The sequence below is a fragment of the Lontra canadensis genome, unplaced genomic scaffold (assembly GCF_010015895.1).
Source record: "Lontra canadensis isolate GAN:19392208 unplaced genomic scaffold, GSC_riverotter_1.0 scaffold110, whole genome shotgun sequence".
In the NCBI taxonomy this organism is placed as follows: Eukaryota; Metazoa; Chordata; class Mammalia; order Carnivora; family Mustelidae; genus Lontra; species Lontra canadensis.
Genome location: NW_022631104.1, coordinates 1,622,881 through 1,644,692, shown reverse-complemented (window position 1 = coordinate 1,644,692; position 21,812 = coordinate 1,622,881). Strand labels below are relative to the sequence as shown.

General features: G+C 62.7%; 1 protein-coding gene across 1 annotated transcript in view; it reads left to right on the top strand.

Annotated features, from left to right (window-relative positions):
* MINK1 (misshapen like kinase 1) overlaps nt 1-21,812 on the top strand; it is a 42,177-nt gene that overhangs the window by 19,309 nt on the left and 1,056 nt on the right. Inside the window, 33 exon segments of the mRNA XM_032840046.1 lie at nt 8,032-8,097; nt 9,735-9,791; nt 9,877-10,002; nt 11,514-11,624; nt 11,883-11,922; nt 11,925-11,972; nt 12,376-12,506; nt 12,747-12,801; nt 12,941-13,019; nt 13,234-13,409; nt 13,575-13,644; nt 13,844-14,057; nt 15,195-15,308; nt 16,033-16,221; nt 16,355-16,432; nt 16,434-16,529; nt 16,896-17,156; nt 17,554-17,639; nt 17,803-17,872; nt 17,874-17,914; nt 18,048-18,157; nt 18,289-18,377; nt 18,728-18,888; nt 19,151-19,253; nt 19,336-19,473; nt 19,568-19,676; nt 20,007-20,174; nt 20,259-20,402; nt 20,579-20,713; nt 20,838-20,938; nt 21,013-21,162; nt 21,249-21,408; nt 21,498-21,637. Of these exon segments, the coding sequence (XP_032695937.1) occupies nt 8,032-8,097; nt 9,735-9,791; nt 9,877-10,002; nt 11,514-11,624; nt 11,883-11,922; nt 11,925-11,972; nt 12,376-12,506; nt 12,747-12,801; nt 12,941-13,019; nt 13,234-13,409; nt 13,575-13,644; nt 13,844-14,057; nt 15,195-15,308; nt 16,033-16,221; nt 16,355-16,432; nt 16,434-16,529; nt 16,896-17,156; nt 17,554-17,639; nt 17,803-17,872; nt 17,874-17,914; nt 18,048-18,157; nt 18,289-18,377; nt 18,728-18,888; nt 19,151-19,253; nt 19,336-19,473; nt 19,568-19,676; nt 20,007-20,174; nt 20,259-20,402; nt 20,579-20,713; nt 20,838-20,938; nt 21,013-21,162; nt 21,249-21,408; nt 21,498-21,637 (3,816 nt within the window).

The window sequence follows — 21,812 nt, the reverse complement described above, 5'->3', positions numbered from 1 at the left end:
TGGGCGGACACGCGGGGTGATGAACCGTAGTGGACACCATGCAGCAGAGGGCACAGTCCCCCCAGAACCCAGCTCTGCCAGAGGCAGGCCTCCCCGAGAGGGTGTGGTTCCTGTCTCCCAGCCGCGCTCATCAGTAAGGGATTCCAGCGTCTATGGGATGGTTTTGCATCTTTGTCCACATCTCCTGTCCACGGGAGGCTTCCTGAAGTTGTAGCGTCTGTAAGCGCTCTGGTCTGGAAGCTCTCGGGAGTCACTGTCGCCCTACATGCTCCCCGTACGGCACAAGTGCACTTGACCCTTGACCGCTGCGGCATTTGGGTGCCCCTGCCCAGCACAGTCAGGAACCCGCGTGTCATTCTTGACTCCCCAAAAACCTAACTGATAGCCTGCTGTGGGCTGGAGGTCTCCCCGGGAACATGAGCAGCCGCCAGGACCGCATCCTTACGGGACAAGGAGGCCTTGTTGCTCACTGCTGTCTTCCGGCGCCCGGCAAGGACGTGAGGACACGGCCTGGAGAGGGCATCTTCGTGCAGTGTGCACGGGCACGCTAAAGCCACAGACGGGGATACAGAAAGTTTTCTCTTCTTGTTGAAAGGGAACCGAGAGTGGTTCGGTGACTTCCCCGCAGATACACAGCCTGTTAGCAGCAGAGCCAAAAATAGAAACCGAGTTCCCTAACTCTTAATCCTGTAAGTGGTTGTATCTTTTTTTAAGATTTTATTTATTTATTTGAGAGAGAGAGAGAGAGAGAGAGAGAGAGAGCTCGAGGAGGGAGAGAGTCAGAGGGAGAAGCAGACTCCCTTCTGAGCAGGGAGCTGACCCAGGACTCGGTCCCAGGACTCCAGGATCATGACCGGAGTCACCCAGGTCCCCCAGGTGGCTGTATTTTACCATTTTCTGTGTTTGGCTCAGGACCTTATGTATTAATAGACCAAAAGCACTTAGGGGGCTCCCTTCCATTTTCGTAGGGCCGCTTTCTTAGCGTGGAGCCTGTCACTAATCAGAATTCTTTATTGAGTGCTCTGGGCGCTAATCTCAGAATCATTTTTCTTTTTTTTCTTTTTTTGGTTTTTTTAATTAAGTCATCTCTACACCTGACATGGGGCTCGTCCGCCCATTGGCAGGCATTGGGGTCATCCCTGCTCTTGGGCCGCCAGGGCTGATGCTGCTGTGAGCCCCGCTTTGTCCGGATTTTGGTGCATATGTATGTTTTCAGTTCTCCCAGGCAGCTCCCTGCTGTGTCCTGTGATAACTCTCCGTCCCAAGTTTTGAGGAACTGCCACAGTGTTTCCCAAAGTGGCTGTGCCATTTTACATCCCCCCAGCGGTGCACAAGGGCTCCAACTTCCCCGCCTCCTCCCAGTGCTTGTCATTGTCTGTCCTCAGGACAGTCCCTGTCTTAGTGGCCGTGACGTAGGAGCTCGTGTGGTTTGGGTTCGAATTTCCCTCATGAGTAATGATGTCCACCTTTTCGTGTGCTTATGGGCCACTGTAGATCCTCAGAGAGATGTCTGTTCATAAATTTTGCCCATTTTTTAATTGGGTTATTCATCTTTTTATTGTTATTTTTGGTTTTTTTTCCTAAGATTTTATTTATTTATGTGACAGAGAGCACACAGGTAGGCAGAGCAGCAGGCAGAGGGAGAGAGAGAAGCAGGCTCTCAGCCAAGCAGGGAGCCCGATGCGGGACTCCATCCCAGGACCCCGGGATCATGACCAAGCCAAAGGCAGCCACCCAACCAACTGAGCCACCCAGGCGCCCCTGTGATTTTGTTTTTAAGGAGTCCTTTTCTATTCTACATGCAAGTCTCTTATCTGATATATAGTTTAAAATGTTTTCTCTCGTAACGTGGCTGGTCTTTTCACTTTCTTCATGGTGCCCTTTGAAGCACGAAAGTTTTAATTTTTTTTTAAAGATCTTATTTATTTATTTGACAGAGAGAGACACTGCGAGAGAGGAAACACAAGCAGGGGAGGAGTGGGAGAGGGAGAAGCAGGCTTCCTGCCTAGCAGGGCACCTGATGCGGGGCTTGATCCCAGGATCCAGGGACTTACGTGGGTTTGTTTCCTTTCGTGGTATATGCTTTGGGTGCCCTTTGTAAGAAACCATTGCCTGATCCAAGGTAATGAAGATTTACTCCTGTGTTTTCTTTTAAGATTTCCATGGTTTTAGGGGGCAGGGAAAAAAGGATTTGTGTCATTTTAGCCCTTACATTTAGGTCTGGGATCCACTTTGAGTTAAAGTTTTGTATGGCCCAAGATAGGGGTCTGACTCCATTCTCCTGCGCGTGGACACTCTGCTGTCCCGGCACCGTTTGTTGAAAAGACTTGACTGCCTTTATACCCTTGTCGAAGATCAGCTGACCGCAAACCAAAGAGGTGGCATTTGCATCCTCTGATCCAGACGCCTGTCACTCCGCCACACCGCTGTCTGGAGTCCTGTAGCTCTGAGTGAGTTTTGAAATCAGAAAGTGGGAGTCCTCCAGCTCTGTTCTTCTTTGGCAAGATTGTTTATCTCCTCTGGATCCTTTGCATTTCTGTACGATGTTTAGGATAAAGTTGTCAATTTCTGCAAAAATGCCTGCTGGGATTTTGATAGAAGTGCACCAAACCTGTGGACTCTAACAGTATTGAGTCTTCCAGTCCATGAACATGGGAAACCTGTCCGTGTATGCGGTCTTTAACTTGCTCAACAATGTTCATATTTTGAGTGGCCACATCTGACACTTCTGGGCTTAAGTGTATTCTTTTGGATGCTATTGTACATGGAATTGTTTCCTTTTTTTTTTTAAGAGGTTTTATTTATTTATTTGACAGAGAGATCACAAGTAAGCAAAGAGGCAGGCAGAGAGAGGGAAGGAAGCAGGCTCCCCGCTGAGCAGAGAGCCCGATGCGGGACTCGATACCAGGACCCCGAGACCATGACTGGAGCTGAAGGCAGAGGCTTAACCCAGGAGCCCCTGGAATTGTTTTCTTAATTTCATTTTTGGGTTAGTCATTGTAGAACATAGAAAAAGGGTTGGTTTTGTTCATTAATCTCACATTCTGCAACTGTGCCGAACTTATTGATTCATTCTCGAAGATTTTTAGTCGATTTCTTTTTTTTTTTTTAAAGATTTTATTTATTTATTTGACAGACAGAGATCACAAGTAGGCAGAGAGGCAGGCAGAGAGAGAGGAGGAAGCAGGCTCCCTGCTGAGCAGAGAGCCCGATGTGGGGCTCGATCCCAGGAACCCGGGATCATGACCTGAGCCGAAGGCAGAGGCTTTAACCCACTGAGCCCCCCAGGCGCCCCATTTTAGTCGATTTCTTAGGATCTTCTGTATGCGTGATTATGTCGTGAGCACACAGAGATAGTTTCCCTTCTTCTTTCCCAGCCTGGAAGCCTTTTATTTCTTGATCACACTGGGTGGAACCACCAGCATGACATTGACTGGAAGTGGCGGGAGTCGACCGCCTGGTCTTGCTCTAGGGTCATTCCCAGAACAGCACGTCTCCACGTGGTCCTGTTCTTGAGAAACTCAATCTCTGTGCCATTAATACATGAAACCGAGGTTGATGCTCACGGGTGGGACAGCTTCGGGTGGGCTGGGATAGCAGGGAAGACTTCCTGACACAGGCGGGAGTTGGCTTGGCAGAGGGAAAAGGTCATCGTTGGGCAGGGTAGGCGCATGAACGTACAGAAAAATGGGCATGAGCGAGTCCCCGCGTATGGAGGGGCTGCGGGGCTGTTACAGGACGGGAGTTGGTCACACGGTCCCGCTGCGGGGAGGCCCGCACCCCACCCACCCGTCAGCACCCCTTGAAGTGCAGAGTTTCTCAGAGCAGGTCCACCGACCGACCCACAGTAGAATCGGGGGGGCGCATCTGTCCCCTAGATTCGGCCCCTTGCCCCAGACCCACGTGCTGCATGGGAGGCCTGGGAGCCAGATCCCAGCAGATCTTCCCCAAAGATCCTGGTGGATCCTGAAGGTATCTCCTCCCCAGCTTTCCCATCTCACTTGGGCCCGCCTCCCACATAGCAGATGATCTTCCCGCCCATGTGGTGGGTGAAGTCAAGGCCGCCGGCTGCTCCTAGGGCTCCCTCATCTTCCTGCTGGCCTCAACCGACCGGCCAGTGTCTCTTCTCAGTCCCTTGGGTCCTCATCCGCAGCCTTGTCCCCGTCCCTTCCCGCCTCCCAGCATTTGGCCGGACAGGAACCTGGCGGCTGAGATTTTGAGCAGCCAGAGGAAGAGCTGGAGGGTGCTTCTAGCACATTCTCCCGGAGCTGGGCCTGTGTGCGGAGGGCAAGCCTGGGCAGCCTGGCGCTTCCCAGCCACAGGGCACTGCTGCAGGGGTGTGTGCAGACTCCCAGCAGACGGAGCTGCCAAGCACGCAGACGGAGTTGAGCATAAATGCGGGCATTTGAATGGGGTCTTCTGGACCCTCGCATGCATGTAGGGGAAGAACCGACGCGCCCAAATCGCTCCTGGAACCCCTCGGAGGACGCAGCGCACGTACAGGCTGAGAAGTCAATTCGGCAGGCTTCGTCGGTCTCCTTTTTTTTTTTTTTTTTTTAAGATTTTATTTATTTATTTCACAGACAGAGATCACAAGCAGGCAGAGAGAGAAAGGGAAGCAGGCTCCCTGCTGAGCAGAGAGCCCGATGCGGGGCTCGATCCCAGGACCCCGAGATCATGACTGAGCTGAAGGTAGAGGCTTAACCCACTGAGCCACCCAGGCATTCTGGTCTCCTGTCTTTTTGTCTTCTTCCCTCCCACGGGCAGGGGAGAACTTCCTGTTTTGGAAAGCCTGTGACCCTGCTGCCCCGTCATCAGAGTCCCCTTCCGCTCAGCCCGGCTTCCCCAGAGGGCGCCACTTCCTCCAGCCCCCCTCTCCCCGGGCTGCAGCACCCCCAGAGGGACTGCAAGTCTGCGGCCACTGGTGCTCTCCTCAGCACCACCTGTCCTGCTGTCCGCCATGGGGCACAGGGCTGTTCCCCAGAGGCCGGCTTTTGGGTTCTTCCTTCCCTGGACGTCCATCTCCCGTGTCCACTCTCAGTCTGTTTCCAGACCCTCGTTCCTAATTGCCTGACGTCCCCAAACATTGCAAACGCAACATCCAAACCGAGCCTCCGTCCCTGGCCCAACACCGCTGGCTCTCACTTTCCTGGCACCCGCCAACCACGCACCCAGCCTGCAGGAGCCTGCCTGGCGCACCTGGCCTGCTTCCACCTGTCCCCAAAGCCACAAAATGGACCTTCCGTCCAGTCCAGCCTCTGTGTGAGCAGGACAAAGTCCCAAACACTTAAATGTTCGCGCGGGACACAGCTGATGCCCAGGACCCCCTAGAAGGCCACTTTCCAGGGGCTCCCACTCTGCCTGGTAGCTTCTCGATGCCTCGAGGGCCTCTGCTCCCTCTTTTTGGCATAAAATCCTAGAGCACAGAGGGGTCCTCGGCCCGTAAATCGTGAGGTCCGTCTCGGACCTTCCTCCCGTGTTTCTCACGTATCGCTGAGCTCTGCTCGTGCCTGACTGAGGAGTTGTCCCCGAGCTCGCGCTCAGTAAATGTTTGATGTAAGTGAAAGGAGAGAAAGTTACCCTACGGATTTCCCCGTGCTTAGGGCCTAGGCTGGCCCAGGGTGGGTGTAGACACTCACTCAGAAAATATTTATCGGTTCATTAACGATGGGACAACTGGATACCCGACGGAGGTGTCGGCTCTGGGCACAAGGGGAAGGTCAGGAGGGTGACCTTGGGCCCCGGACTGAGACGTGGTAAGGCACAAGCCAGGAGTGGGGGCGCCCCAGGATTGAGAGGAAGACCAGCAGGGATGTCTGAAGGGAAGAAGGGACGGACGACAGGGGTAGAAACGGTCCCGCTGTTGGTAGAGAGGGCCCCGCCCCCACATTCTGTACCGCGGGGGGGGGGGCGGGGAGGCCGGGCATCGCGACACCCATCAAAGGCCTGGTCTCGGGTCCGTTGTCTGGAAAGCTCTTCCCAGGACGTGCGGCCGTCCTGGTTAGCGGGTCAGGAAACCAGCTTGGAGCCGCAAAGCTGAACCCGGAGATCACGTCTGACCTCAAGGACTGTTGCCTTCCCCAGCACCTCCCACACTTCTGAGGAGGAGGCGGGTTCAGGTCTGAGATCAGACTTGAACCCGTCCGTGCTGATTTGAGGCACTGGCTGTGCGTGGTTAGGACGCTCAGGCCCGTCCTCCTTCTGCGTTAGGTGAGGAGCGCCCCGGAATTCACGACCGCGAGTCCCAGGTCCGCCTCCGTCCACCTTGGAAAGAGTAGAGTGGACGTAGGAAAACGCAGTCCAACAGGCCAAGCTCGAGGCCCCTGAGAGGCCGAGCCCTTCTGGGGGGGGGGGGTTGGGGCCTGCAGGCAGACAGGAGAACCGGGTCTGGGCTCCTGTACGCTCCCATCAGCTGTCCCCGCAGTGACACTTTCTCCCTTTCCTGGGGCTTACTGTTCCATCAGACCTGCTCAAGGTGGTTCCGTTGTCGGCCTGTTTTTTCATGGGTTGACCTCAGCGGGAGCCAAATGCTTGCACAGGCAACTGTAGAACTCTGGGCCGGCTCAGCCCAGGCCCCGGGGGAGCAAGCCAGGCAGCCCCTCCGCACCATCTCCCTTTTCGTCCCCGGAGCAGGTGCGGGCCGTTTTCTGGCTGCCTCGAGCCAGGCCCAGGCAGGGTGCTGGACATGCCGCTGAGCAAGGAGGGTGCCGCGCCTTTCTTCCAGGAGTTTCCACGCCAAGGAAAGACATGGCTTTGGTGCACAATGGTGTGCGCTCTGAAGGGACAGACGGGGAGGGGACTGCTCGTGTGGGCCCTCGGGTCCCCTTGCTGGGAAAGCAGGCACAGTCAGTGTCTGGTGTGGAAGCCTCGGGCCGCCATCTCCGCTGTCCGGCCCGGCCAAGTTAGGTTCTGCTGCTCACCGAGGAGGGGCCGTCAGGCGTTCTTTGTTTTCCAGAAACCCTATCCTGGTTTCAGAAACAGGGAGAAAGCAGTTTCAGGTTCTGGGCTTTTAAAACGATCAGCCTAGAGATCTGGGCACTGCCCGGAGAGTGTGTTCTTGGGGGTGTCGCCCCCCTGGTGGACCTGCAGGGGGCCGAGGGGCAGGCTGACCTCCTGGCCTGTCTCCAAAAGAAGGCCACGCCAGAGGGTGCGGAGGGTGTCCCCACAGCTGGGCTGGCCGCGTGCTCTCAGGCCAGCAAGCCAGGAGCCTCTTTGGTGCTTTGTCTGAGCCCTTCCAGACTCTCCTCCTGGCACCACCTGGCTCCAGAGAGTGGGGTCTGGAAGTACTCCAGCACCTGGGCCCTCCCCGTGGCCCTCTCTGTCACCTGCTGTCCCACACTGGGTATCAGGAGGACTGGGAAGAAGCCGGAAAGGGACAAGAGAGGAGGCTGCTGGGTTTGTGGCCTCCGGCTGGCTTCCTTCCTCCCTGCTTTTACAAAATCACAACAGTGGGTACCTGGTGGCCTCAGTCAGTTGAGCATCTGCCTTTGGCTCTGGTCATGGTCCTGGGGTCCTGGGATCGAGCCCCGTATTGGGCTCCCTGTTCAGTGTGGAGTCTGCTTCTCCCTCTCCCACTCCCCCTGCTTGTGTTCCCTCTCTCGCTGTCTGTCAAATAAATAAAATCTTTTAAAAAAATTGTAACGATGATTATCTTGTACTGTGCACACACGCTCCGTGCCGGGCTCCGTCCCAAGCCCTTCACCATGGTCGCAGGTGTGTGCAGGGGACCCCAGCTCCGGAGGTGCACGCTCGGGCACCCCCGTCTGGCAGAGGTGGCCGCAGCCTCACAGAGTTTGCCGCTGCCTGTGTGATCATGGGCATGTCTGAAGGCCAATGGGGTTCCCACTGCTGTCGTCTCTCCCCTTCCTCTGACCTTGCCTGTAGAACACGAACCCTGCAACCCACCAAAACCACCGCTGGGTCTGGGTTCCCCCGAAGCCCCTTCGTCATATCCCTGTGCTCACTCTGACCGGATACGTCTCTCCCGCTCTTTCTGAAGTCCCCACGCCTTGTTCTGTCTCCTCCCCACAGGACCCTGCTGGAATCTTTGAGCTGGTGGAGGTGGTCGGCAATGGAACGTACGGACAGGTGTACAAGGTGAGCCTCTAATGGGGCCCTCGGGGCGGGGGGAGGCCCTAGTTCTGGGGCCGTGGGAGGGGACGGAGGCTGGGAGAGGTAAGGAGCGTGAACGTGGTGGGAGAGAGAAGCCCAGCACGTGGGGTGTTTTGCTGGGCTGTGCATGGAGTCTCCATGAGTCCTGGGTTCAGCAGGAGGAGGTCTGGAGCCGGGCAGGGTGTGGGCAGGGGCCCGGGAGGGCAGTGGCAAGTGTGTGTGTGTGTGTGTGTGTGTGTGTGCGTGCGCGTGCGCATATGTGGGTACCTATGTGTATCTGTGAGCATGCGTGTGCGCACATGTGTATCAGTGTAGGTGTGGGCATGCATGTGTGTATCTGTGGGTGTGTGTGCGTGCACGTGTGTGTGTATGGCTGTGCGTGTGTGTCCGTCGGGGCTCACCTGGAAACTCCAAGCAGAGCTCAGGCCACATGGGCAATTCTGGCTTCTTCCCAGACCTCACCGAGGCCCAGCCTTGGCATTGGTGGAGCCCCAGGACCTGTCACAGAGGGGAAGTGGTTTTCTTGAGCTCTGGCTTTCTGCTCCGGGGGCTGTCCCTGTCCTCCACACAAAGTAGCAGTTCCGAGACCGTTGCCTGTCGCTTCAGCTTGGCCCACCCAGCCCAACCACAGGTCCCACTGGGAGGAGGAGGTGGCACATTAGATGTCCCAGGCGGATGCTGTCCCCAGAGCTGGAGCCTCTAGGGCGCATGCCTGCCTTCTGCCTCTCCTGATGTGACGCTAGGCCTTTCCACCAGTCTCTGCATCGCAGGGGCATTTCCTGGGTCATCGGGACCACCCTATGAGCTTTGGGGGAAAGGTGTGCCCCCTCCCCCAGTCTCCCATTGCCAGCCCGGTTGTTGCCATGGAAATAGTAGCTGTGTTCTGCTGCTGCTCTGGGCTTGGGGTCTTGAATGACTGCTGAAGACAAGAATGATGGGAGGGGCTGACCGTCCCTCCCCCAGCTCCCTGCTCTTTCCCAGGAAGCCTGGACTCCCCTGTCCCAGGCTGGGATGGCTCCTGGAGGAATGTCAGAGGGATGAGGGGGGAGGAGAGAGAATGGCAGGGACATATTCTAGAAGTTCCTTCCCATTAGCACTAGCGGTGGGGCATCGGCAGGCTGGTCCACTTTCTGGATTTCCCCAAGTTCCCTCAAATCCCAGCTCTGTCTTCATTCTTTCCTGCCAATAATAATAAAAAGCCTTAGAAGGGGGCGATTCTGGGAAAGGCTTCCTGAAAGCATGAGGCTGTGGGTCTGGCATAGAAGCTGCTAGAGAGACGGAACCCCTCCCCCAACCCCCTCAAGGCGGGGGGAGGACCTCTCTCACCCCCTGCTCTTCAAACTGGGAGGCCCGGGACAGAGGTGACTCCCACGCGCCTCCCTGAGCTGTTTAGGGGCAGAGCGGACCCGTCGTCTCGATCCAACTTCGCGCTTGGAATCTGGGCCCTGTAGTTGTTCTGAGAGGCTTCTGCCTGCCCCTGTGACGCACCCATAGATGGAGTGTCTCGTCACCACGGGGACACTTTCCAAGACCGAAAACAGCCAGAAGGCATGGCCTGTCCCAGAATCACCCTTTCCCAGACATAGACTCAGAGCCTCCGTGTCCGCCTCTCTGCCCCGCAGGGTCGGCACGTCAAGACTGGGCAGCTGGCTGCCATCAAGGTCATGGACGTCACAGAGGTAGGGAGCAACAGGAGCGGGGGACAGGCAGGGACACCGAGGTGGGCGGGGGGGGTGCTCGGGCTCAGCCGTCCAGTCCTCCTAGGACGAGGAGGAGGAGATCAAACAGGAGATCAACATGCTGAAGAAGTACTCGCACCACCGCAACATCGCCACCTACTACGGGGCCTTCATCAAGAAGAGCCCGCCCGGGAATGACGACCAGCTGTGGGTGAGCCGGCCCTCCGCAGCCCTCCCTGCCTCCAGGCCCCCAGCCCTCCTTCCGTGCACACGGCCTCCCTGCCTCCCTACCCCACACGCTGTGGCCTCTTGCCAGACCCTCCGGGGTCCTGGGGTTCGCCTGCATCCTCCCTGAGCAGGGCTGGGGCAGGAGGGGAGTGCGTCAGTCCTGCCTCCTTGCACTGCTCCGTGGGGAGCCACAGCCCCCAAAGCTGCGTGGAGGCAGAGGTCGGACCCTCCTGGAGAGCACAAGCCCTTCTGGACGATTCCTCCATGGAGAGCTGTGGCTCCTTTGGGCCTCCCCCAGATTCTCTCCCGGGAGTCACTGCCCTCCTGGCCAGGCCCACCGTTCCCTGGCCTCGCCCTTCCTGCTCTGCAGCCCAGTGCCCGGGGAGCGCGCCAGGGACCGACCGTGGCTGCGGGCTCAGGGCTCAGCGGGGGCTCCCCTCCTGCCAGCCACGGACAGGTGCTTCCCGAGCACCGCCTGTGCACTCCGCACACGGGCGTGCGTCATGGTCCGCGTTCCCGAGGCGCTCCTGCACGGACTGTGCCGGGAGCAGGGGCAGCGACTCTGCCCGCTGGGTAGTGGGTGGGCGACCCCAGGACCGGAGGCTAGGCCCTACCCGGGTGCCCACTGCTGGATGCACTGCACCCCCCCACCACCCCGGGCCTGTGGGGGGCAGGGGCCCAGATGCGGGGCCGCAGATTCCCGTCGCCGCATTAGCGCGTGTACACGTCCCCACCGGCCTTTTTCTGCATGGGTTGTGTGGGGGAACACGGCCACGGACCTCCCGATCCCCAGGGTGCTGGCGGCCGGGCCTCCGCGGCCTGTGCAGGGGTCTCCCCAGGACCCCTCCTGCAGCTCACTGGCCCGCCCTGCCTGCCGCTTCCTCTCCAGCAGGCCTGGAGAACCGTTCTTAGTCGCCGCCGTGCCTCTGGGCCCGGGGCTGGCCGCGAAGGCTGGGCAGCCGGTGTCTGGGGCTCTGTGGGCCCTATAGTCTGTGATGGCTGCTCACAGCGGCCGCTGGGCCCCGAAACAGCCACGGGCAGTGCGCACATGAATGGGGATGGGAGTGTCACCGGGTCCCCAGAAGCCTTGACTTAGGACATTCCAACTCCAATTTTATAGGATTCTTAGTTTGATTTTTTCCAACCGTTTAGAAATGTGAAAACCAGGCTTAGCTCGCGGGCCAAAGTCTGCCAGCCCGCACTCCGGGGCCGCCCCTGTGGTTTTGGGCTACAGGTCCCCACGGGGCCCAGACGAAAGCCTGGGGCCGTCCCCGAGGAAAACGCGCACGGGCACTTCCTTCTGTCTAGTTTTCGGGGTTCCTCGGGCTCCCCCTTGGGGCCCAGACTGCCTCCCTCAGCCCCACATGCATGGCCTTCTCGTCTCCCCGGCTCACCCCACTTGTGGCCCCGAGGCCTCTGGCCCTCCTGCAGGGGCTGGGGTGGGGGCACGGAGGCCCTGCCTGACGGATGCTCTTGCCCGGCCCCGGGCCGCAGCTGGTGATGGAGTTCTGCGGCGCGGGCTCGGTGACGGACCTGGTGAAGAACACGAAAGGGAACGCCCTGAAGGAGGACTGCATCGCTTACATCTGCCGGGAGATCCTGCGGGTGAGCGCCCGAGGCCCCGGCCGGTCCGGGCAGGGACACCTAGGCGGCCCTGCAGAACCCTCCGGCGGCGGGGGGCACAGCCACCTGTCACTGTCCCTGCCACCTTGCAGCTGCTGGGCCTTCTCCAGGGGCCGCCCCCCTGAGGACGCTCCCACGTCGCGTGGGGGCCACCCCTTCAGCCCAGCCCCTGTGCCCCTCTCCTCCGGGCGGCCGTACCCTCGGGCGCCAGGGTTGAGCTCCCCTCCCCCCCCCCCCCAGGGTCTGGCCCACCTCCACGCTCCCAGGGTGTTCCATCGGGCAACAAGGGGCAGAATGTGCTGCTGACGGAGAATGCTGAGGTCAAGCTAGGTACGCAGTTCCTTTGCGGCGGCGGGTGGGGCGCTCTGACCTCCAGGACAGACAGAGGCTGCGCGTCTTGCTCTGGGCCTGTTGCATCTCCTCCCCCGTGAGGCCCTTCCCCCTGCTGGGAATCAGTGCAGAAGTGCCCCCCGCCCCCCCACCTCTGCATCCCAGGTGCTACGCAGGTCCCTGGGGGGAGATGGGATGCCTTGGCCCCTCCTGCCTGGCCCTTGGCCCTTTCACACCGGTTGTCCCCCCAAACGCAGAGACATTAGGTCAGGCTCCTCAGGATGTGGACGGGGTCGCGGAGGTGTCCGGGGACGTTTGGGTAGGCAAGGGCCCCCGCTGTCTCTGGGGCATGCACCTGCCAGTGCCAAGACCCCCAGGACGACCCCCCGCCGTGTCTTCCCAGTGGATTTCGGGGTGAGTGCCCAGCTGGACCGCACTGTGGGCAGGCGGAACACTTTCATCGGGACCCCCTACTGGATGGCCCCAGAGGTCATCGCCTGTGATGAGAACCCCGATGCCACCTACGATTACCGGGTATGGAGCAGGGGGCGGGCTGCACGGAGGCAGCCAATGGTGGGACGGTGATGGGGTGGCGGGTAGACTGAAGGCGGGGGCAGGGGCTCGGACGGCCCGGGTGACATGGTGAAGGTGCGGTGCTGTGCCTGTGGTGAGGGGTGGGGTCAGCTGGATCCCAGGAAGTGGTCCTGAAAAGGCCGGGATGGTGGGCACAGAGGGCCGTCAAGAACATGCTCCCATCCCTCCTTCCCTCTGCAGAGTGACATTTGGTCTCTAGGAATCACAGCCATCGAGATGGCAGAGGGGGCCCCCCGTAAGTGTGGACCCGGGAGTGGAGGGAGCTCTAGAGGGACTGTGGGGGGATCACGGAGGTTGTGGTGGGAGGGACTGCTTGGGGCTCTGCGCAGGGCTTCGGAAGGGACTCATGGTGTGTCCCCTCCCCCATGTGCCAGCTCTGTGTGACATGCACCCCATGCGAGCCCTCTTCCTCATCCCACGGAACCCACCCCCCAGACTCAAGTCCAAGAAATGGTAGGTCCCTGGACCAGCACCCCCCCGCCGCCTTCACCCCTGTGCCCAGTGAGGGTCTGCACCACAGAGGGCTGGGGGCCGGACCAGGCTTGGGATGTGGAGAAGACCGAGGGAAACCGAGATGGCTTTTGGACGGAGGATCCCTCTCTCTGGCCTGTGACCGCCCCCCGCTTCCAGGGGGGCCCCTCCCAGCGTGAGCCCCCTTACCTTTCAGGTCTAAGAAGTTCACCGACTTCATCGACACGTGTCTTATCAAGACGTACCTGAGCCGCCCGCCCACGGAGCAGCTGCTCAAGTTCCCCTTCATCCGCGACCAGCCCACTGAGCGCCAGGTCCGCATCCAGCTCAAGGACCACATAGACCGCTCACGGAAGAAGCGAGGCGAGAAGGGTAGGCTGGCCGGCTTCGCCTTCCCCCCTGGAGCCCAGTCCTGCCGCTCCCGGGAGCCCTGCGCACCCCCTCGCGACCGTGCTGCTCACCCCTGTGGGAGGTTCCTTAGCCCGGGGTGGGGTCTGGGGCGCCAGGCCAAGGAACAGCAGTGTCCTCCCCATGCAGAGGAGACGGAGTACGAGTACAGCGGCAGCGAGGAGGAGGACGACAGCCACGGAGAGGAGGGCGAGCCCAGGTGGGCCCTAGCCCCGGCTGAAGGGGGGCAGCCTCGGCGCGGGGGGGCCCCGGTCTAGGGTCGGGGGCAGAGAACCCGGCCCGGGTGTCGGAGGAGCGGAGGGACTGAGAGAGGGGGGCGAGGGTTGTGGGGGTGGGGGTGCGGCGGCGTCCCCCCAACCCCGCCCCCCAGTGCATGCCCTGACCCCTCCGCCCCCCAGCTCCATCATGAACGTGCCCGGGGAGTCCACGCTGCGCCGGGAGTTCCTGCGGCTGCAGCAGGAGAACAAGAGCAACTCGGAGGCCGTGAAGCAGCAGCTGCAACAGCAGCAGCTCCAGCAGCAGCGGGACCCAGAGGCGCACATCCAACACCTGCTGCACCAGCGCCAGCGCCGCATCGAGGAGCAGAAGGAGGAGCGGCGGCGCGTGGAGGAGGTGGGGGGGTGCCCTGCTGTCCCAGAGGGGTGGGGGAGGCCCCGGCCCCACAGGGGGCGCCTTCTGCAGGGACAGGCCTGTCCCCGCTGTCCCGGCGCGCCCTCCAGTGCCCTGGGCTTCTGCCGCAGCAGCTGTCGGGTCTGATCGGGAAATCCCTTCCCAAGATCCTCCTTTGTTTTCGGTTGTTTGGCTTAGATTTGCTAGAAAACACTTATTGGGGTGGGTGGGAGAAAGACCTCTGAGTTAATAGAGGGGCTCATTTTTTTTTAAAGATTTTATTTATTTATTTGACAGAGAGATCACAAGTAGGCAGAGAGGCAGGCAGAAAGAGGAGGAAGCAGGCTCCCCGCTGAGCAGAGAGCCCGATGCGGGGCTCATCCCAGGACCCTGAGATCATGACCTGAGCCGAAGGCAGAGGCTTTAACCCACTGAGCCACCTGGGCGCCCCCTAGAGAGGCGCATTTAAGTGGCTACGTGTGGCGGCGTATTTTAGATCGGTTTAGAAAGCGGGCATCCGTATGCACGCGTGCTCAGATGCCTTTATTCTGCGGAGGGGCGGGCTGAGGGACTGTGTAAACGCGGCCTCAGCGTCGGCATTTCTGTCCAGATGGTGATGTGACCGCCAAGTTCGCAGAGAACCAGACTTAAGAAAACCGTCTAAGTCGCGGGCGATACCCGTCAGCTGCCCCCCAAAACTTCCCCTGAGCAAAGGACATGCAGGAGCCGGCCCCGGGGTGGGGGGCGCACGTTCCGGCAGCGGCCTCACAGGCTGGGGCCAGGCAGGGCACAGGGAGCTCCCGGGCTGGAGGGACCCCTCGGGAGGCCTCCTCTCTAGTGTGGACACACGGGCCACCCCTGCGGCGGGGCCTGGACCAGCGCTTCTGCGCGGGCACCTGCCGCCCCCTTGTGGCCAGAGGCTGTCCCTGCGGCCCACTCCGTGCTGCTGGCAGCCAGGCAGGTGAGGGGGTAGGGGGGCTGGGCGTCTAACTCCCGGGCACTTGGCTGCCCTTGCGTGGCTGGCTTCGTGCACGAGTGGACAGAGAAAGCGTCATCCACGGTGGCCCCCAGGGGCGGCAGGCGCCAGAAGCGGGCTGGGTGTCCAGCGCGGGCCTGAAGGGCGCCTCTTCCTGCCCACAGCAACAGCGGCGGGAACGGGAGCAGCGGAAGCTGCAGGAGAAGGAGCAGCAGCGGCTGGAGGACATGCAGGCCCTGCGGCGGGAGGAGGAGCGGCGGCAGGCCGAGCGGGAGCAGGTACAGCGCCCCCAGCGCACACCGGACTCACCCCTTCCCTACCCGCCTCCCCTCTGCTCCTGCCGCCTGCCTCCCCTGCACCTCGATACCCTGCCCTGTCTTTCCCGTCCCCTAGATTCCTGTCTTTTCCAGCTTCACTCTTTCTCTGTTTTCTCCCACCCTTCAACCCCCACCCTGGCTCCTGCCCTCCTCCTGTCTCTGCGCCTTCATTCCCCATCTCTGTGCCCCGTCCTCAACGCCTCAACCCTGTGCCTGCCCTCCGCCCCTCACGGGCCCTCCACCCCGGCTTCCTCCTCATCGCCCGCCCTCCTGGGGCTCATGCCCCCCCCATCTGTCTCCGACGCTGCCCGCTCTCCTCATCCTCACCCCACCGATCCTGTCCTCCGACGCCGCCGCCCCCCGCCTCTCCCCCTGCCCTTTGCTCCCCCCGCCCCCCCCCAGGAGTATATCCGTCACAGGCTAGAGGAGGAGCAGCGACAGCTCGAGATCCTCCAGCAACAGCTGCTCCAGGAACAGGCCCTGCTGCTGGTAACGGGGTCCCCAGCTTCCTCTGGGAAGCGGCGGCTTTGGAGCCTCTGTGCCAGAGTGGGATGGGGACACCGCAGGGCAGGGGGTCCGGCCTGGCGCTGGGGGAAGACCCCGCGTCTCGGTTGGCCGGAGAGAGGGCCTGCCTGCCTCGGCCGGGGCCACGCGGCTGAGCCGCTCTCCCTCCCCTCGGGCCCAGGAGTACAAGCGGAAGCAGCTGGAGGAGCAGCGGCAGTCGGAGCGGCTCCAGCGGCAGCTGCAGCAGGAGCATGCCTACCTCAAGTCCCTCCAGCAGCAGCAGCAGCAGGGCCTGCCCGCGGACAGGAAGCCGCTCTACCACTACGGCCGCGGCGTCGCTGCCGCCGACAAGCCGGCCTGGGCCCGGGAGGTACGGGCCGCGGCGCCCTGGCGGGTCCGGGAATGGGGAGCTTGGCACCGGGCGCAGGACGGGGACGGAGGGCCTGTGCTCCGAGGACGGGGAAGCGAAGCCGGCACCCCCCGGGCCTACTTTCATGCTGCAGGTGGAGGAGAGAACGAGGATGAACAAGCAGCAGAACTCCCCCTTGGCCAAGACCAAGCCCGGCAGCACAGGGCCCGAGCCCCCCCCTCCCCCAGGCCACCCCTGGGCCCCAGGGCCCCCTTTCCCAAACCCCTCCTATGCAGAGGCCGGTGGAGCCCCAGGAGGGACCGCACAAGGTGAGCCTCTCCCTAGCCTGTGTTCATGTGTGGATACGGGTGCCTCCCTCTGCACGGCCGTGGCACAGCCGTGCACCCACATGTGCACACACGCATGTGCACATACAAATAGGCATGTGTGCACACACGTGCACACTCAGCCAGGGGTCACAGATCTCGGGGTACAAGGGCAAAGACAGCCACCTGCCTGCCTCTGCGTGAGTCTGGCCCTGTCCCCTGTTCTTGGGCTTCCACAGCCCCTCTCCTCCAGTGGACACTTGGAAGCCAGAGGCTCTCCTCACAGCTTCCTCCCAGCCCAGACCCCCGCTCCCGAGTGGGGATGTGCCACAGAGCGGGCAGCCCACCCTCCCTGGTCTTTCCCTGCAGAGCCTGGTGGCGCACCGGGTCCCACTGAAGCCATATGCAGCGCCTGTACCCCGATCCCAGTCCCTGCAGGACCAGCCCACCCGAAACCTGGCTGCCTTCCCAGCCGCCCACGAGCCCGACCCCGCCATCCCCACGCCCAGCGCCACGCCCAGCGCCCGAGGAGCCGTCATCCGCCAGAACTCAGATCCCACCTCCGAAGGGCCTGGCCCCAGCCCAAGCCCCCCAGCCTGGGTCCGGCCGGATCCTGAGGCCCCACCCAAGGTAAGGGCTGTGCCACAGGACCAGGAAAGAAGAGAAACGGGAAGGAAAAGGAGGAACTGTGGGGAGCAGGCCTGGTGGAAACGGGGTTCAGGGCTGGAAGGGAAGAGAAGGGCCAGGCGCCCCCCCCTGGGCCCTGTCCCGCGAGCCTCCAGGCCGGAGGGCAGGCTGCCTGCTCTGGGACCATGTCCCTGCTCCCAGGGCTGAGTGAGGGACCCGAAGCGCGCCCACAGCATTTGGGGAGCCGCAGGGGCGGACTTGCAGGGCTGGAGTCCCAGCTTCACGACTGTGGAAGATCTGTGAGCGTCCCTGACCTCTGCTGGTGGATCCGCGAACGCCTGGGAGAACACCGAGTTGAGGATGCACCGCACTGACTGCCCCCAAACCCGGTCCCCCTCAGGTGCCTCAGAGGACCTCCTCCATCGCCGCTGCCCTCAACACCAGTGGGGCCGGAGGGGCCCGGCCCGCTCAGGCTGTCCGCGCCAGGTAGCCCCCCGGCGGGGGGGAATGCATGGTGGCCCTGGGGCGGGGGGCTGGGGGGGCACAGGGGAGGTTGTCAGGTCACCCGCTCAGGGGTGGGCCAGCCCCACCCCAGTCACCTCAGCGCCCCCTGCCCCGCCCCCCGGGCACCCCTGTGCTCCCTCCACAGACCTCGCAGCAACTCCGCCTGGCAAATCTATCTGCAAAGGCGGGCAGAGCGGGGCACCCCCAAGCCTCCAGGGCCCCCCCGCTCAGCCCCCTGGCCCGCCCAACGCCTGTAGGTAATGGAGTTGCCCCCCCCCAGTCTCACCCTCACTGCGGCCATCGGCTGCCCCCTGGTGGTGGCTCTCTGCACTGCAGCGCTACGCTGGAGTCGGGGGTGCTGCTCCCTGACCGGCCTCTGCCCTCCCACAGCAACCCCGACCTCAGGAGGAGCGACCCTGGCTGGGAGCGCCCAGAAGGTGCCCTCCCGTCTCATGGGCATCTCCCGCAGGCCGGCTCGCTGGAACGGAACCGCGTGGGAGGTATGGCCTGGCCCCACTCTGGGGCCCACCCGGACACTGTGGGGGGATCCTGCCTCAGGCCCCGTTGGCTGTGGGTCAGTGAGGGCGAGCAGGGGTCTGTGACCTCCCTTCTCCCGCCCTGCCCTATGCAGCCTCCTCCAAACTGGACAGCTCCCCCGTGCTCTCCCCCGGGAACAAAGCCAAGCCCGAGGACCACCGCTCCCGGCCAGGCCGGCCCGCAGTAAGTCCTGGGCAGCAGCCGCAGCCCTGCCTGCTTGCGTGGGGGGTGGGTGGGGCTTGGGGCCTCAGGGCCCCCAGGAGCCCCGGGCTGGGCCCTCTGCGACCTGGTGCCAAGGGGCTACGGGCCGTGCTTCTCGGCTACTGATCTCTCTCCACCTCTCTCCGCTCTTCCCGCTGCCCTGCGGCCCCTGCGGCCCCTCCCAGAGCTATAAGCGCGCCATCGGTGAGGTCAGTGATAAGGCCCGCTTGGGAGTCCCCGTGCCTGCCCCTTCTCCCCTGGCTTTCTTCGTACCTGACCCCACTCTCCCCACCCCCCCTCCTTACGGGTCCCCCCTCCTCCCACCCCTGCAGGATTTTGTGCTGTTGAAAGAGCGAGCCCTGGACGAGGCCCCGCGGCCTCCCAAGAAGGCCATGGACTACTCGTCCTCCAGTGAGGAGGTGGAAAGCAGTGAAGATGAGGAGGAAAGCAACGGCGAGCCCTCTGAGGGGAGCAGAGATACCCCCGGGGCCCGGTATGGGGGCACCCTGGGGGAAGGCAGGCTCCCCCTCTCCTAGATTGGAGGACCCTGGCTTTTCTGGTCTCTGGAGAAGGGGATCTGGGCTGGTGTACCCACCTGTCTCCCACTGCTGTGTCAGCTGAGGGCGGGCCTCCCCCAGGTGCCAGCACCCCCCACTCCCACGGGGCAGTGTCCACTGGAGGGGAGAGCGCTGGCCCTCCATCCCTGGCGGCGGGCTGGACCTGGGGGCTGACGGCCATCCTGTCTCCCACGGCAGTGACGGAGACACCGACAGCGTCAGCACCATGGTGGTCCACGACGTGGAGGAGATGGCCGGGACCCAGACCCCCTATGGGGGCGGCACCATGGTGGTCCAGCGCGTGAGTGGCCCCCCTTCTTCCCCACGCCTGCAGTGCCCCCCGCCTCTGGCCCGGCACTGGCTCCCTTCCCTCTGTTTCTCAGACCCCCGAGGAGGAGCGCGGCCTGCTGCATGCGGACAGTAACGGCTACACCAACCTTCCCGACGTCGTCCAGCCCAGCCACTCGCCCACAGAGAGTGGCAAAGGCCAAAGTCCCCCCTCGAAGGACGGAGGCAGCGACGTAAGTGGGCACATGCAGCCCCAGGCATGGGGCCGTGGGCGGGGGTGCGGTCGGGGTCTGGAGCGTTTGCCTGACCGCTGCCCCACCCCCACAGTACCAGTCTCGTGGGCTGGTAAAGGCCCCTGGCAAGAGCTCATTCACCATGTTTGTGGACCTAGGGGTCTACCAGCCCGGAGGCAGTGGGGACACCATCCCCATCACAGGTGAGGACGGCAGGAGGTGTGGCTTGAGGCCAGGGGGAGGGCACAGGCTGACTGCTGGTGGCGTGGCTTTCCCGAGCTGCCGGGCCTGCACTTGGGCCTGAGCACCTGCCCGGGACAGAGGCAGCCGGGGCGCCTGAGGGACAGGATGGGGATTTTGCTGGGCCTTCTGCCCACTTTCCACTCCTCCCTGCACTTTGTTCTTTCTCCACCCTTCCCCTGTCCTGCTGAGTATGCAGAGGAGCCCCCCAGCGCCAAATGTAGGAGTGGGGTGGGGAGGGCTGGGGGGAGGGGGCTGCAGCCCTCCTCCCCCTTCTCTTCTCTTTCCGGCAGCCCTGGTAGGGGGAGAGGGTGGCCGGCTGGATCAGCTCCAGTATGACGTCCGGAAAGGGTCCGTGGTCAACGTGAACCCCACCAACACCCGCGCTCACAGCGAGACCCCCGAGATTCGGAAGTACAAGAAGCGGTTCAATTCAGAGATCCTCTGTGCGGCCCTTTGGGGTGAGCCAGGGCCGGGGGCGGGGGGAGAGCGAGGGCGGCCGGGAGGGCGGGCTGCAGGTGACCCGCTGGCCGCTTCCGCTGCAGGCGTCAACCTGCTGGTGGGCACAGAGAACGGCCTGATGCTACTGGACCGCAGCGGCCAGGGCAAGGTGTACGGGCTCATCGGGCGGCGGCGCTTCCAGCAGATGGACGTGCTGGAAGGTCTCAACCTGCTCATCACCATCTCAGGTGCGCGGGCGCAGCGCTCACGGGGCCCGGCGCGGGGACCCCTGCGCTGTCCCACCTGCAGCCTGGGAGGAGGCGGGGACTCCCCTGACGCCACCGTGGGGGTGCGGCCCGCCGCTGGCGAAGGGGGCGGGAGGCCACGCCGGACGGCCGGTGAGGGCCTGTGTGTCCGCCCTCAGGGAAAAGGAACAAACTGCGGGTTTATTACCTGTCTTGGCTCCGGAACAAGATTCTGCACAACGACCCGGACGTGGAGAAGAAGCAGGGCTGGACCACCGTGGGGGACATGGAGGGCTGCGGGCACTACCGCGTGGGTGAGGAGGTCACCGCGGGGCGGCCCTGGGGGGCCTGGGCAGCATGGCCGGGTGGCGGCCCCTGGGGGGCCAGGCGCTCAGTGACAGGCCTCTGGGACCCAACCCTCCCCCGCCCTGCCCGCAGTGAAATACGAGCGCATTAAGTTCCTGGTCATCGCCCTGAAGAGCTCCGTGGAGGTGTACGCCTGGGCCCCCAAGCCCTACCACAAGTTCATGGCCTTCAAGGTAGCCCCGCCGCAGCCCCCCACCCCCCCAGCCCGGCCGCAGCTGCAGCCCCTGAGCCCCTCTCCCGTCCACAGTCCTTCGCCGACCTCCCTCACCGCCCTCTGCTGGTCGACCTGACTGTGGAAGAGGGTCAGCGGCTCAAGGTCATCTATGGCTCCAGCGCCGGCTTCCACGCAGTGGACGTGGACTCGGGGAACAGCTATGACATCTACATCCCCGTGCACGTAAGCTGGGCGGGGCTTGGCGCGGGGCGCGGCAGTGAGCCCAGGGGGTGTGGGGCGTGGCCTGCAGCACGCCCTCTCACCCCCAGATCCAGAGCCAGATCACGCCCCACGCCATTATCTTCCTCCCCGACACCGACGGCATGGAGATGCTGCTCTGCTACGAGGACGAGGGCGTCTATGTGAACACCTATGGGCGGATCATTAAGGACGTGGTGCTGCAGTGGGGAGAGATGCCCACCTCTGTGGGTGAGCGAGGCGCCCGCCCCAGGGCTGCCCCCTGGGCCCCCAGCCACCGCTGCAGCCCACTCACTGGCCCTCCTGCCCTTCTCCCCCAGCCTACATCTGCTCCAACCAGATCATGGGCTGGGGTGAGAAAGCCATTGAGATCCGCTCGGTGGAGACGGGCCACCTGGACGGCGTCTTCATGCACAAACGGGCCCAGAGGCTCAAGTTCCTGTGCGAGCGGAACGACAAGGTGGGAGCCCCTGTTCCTGCCCCTGCTGGCGGACTCGGTGCGGGGGGGGGGGGGGTCGCCGTGGGGTCTTCTGGGGGCACAGCCTGCATCACAGCCTCCTTTCCTCTCCCCCACCATCACGCGGGCTGCCCTCTCCCCAAGCAGCTCTGCCTCGGGGGGGGGGGGGGGGGGGGGA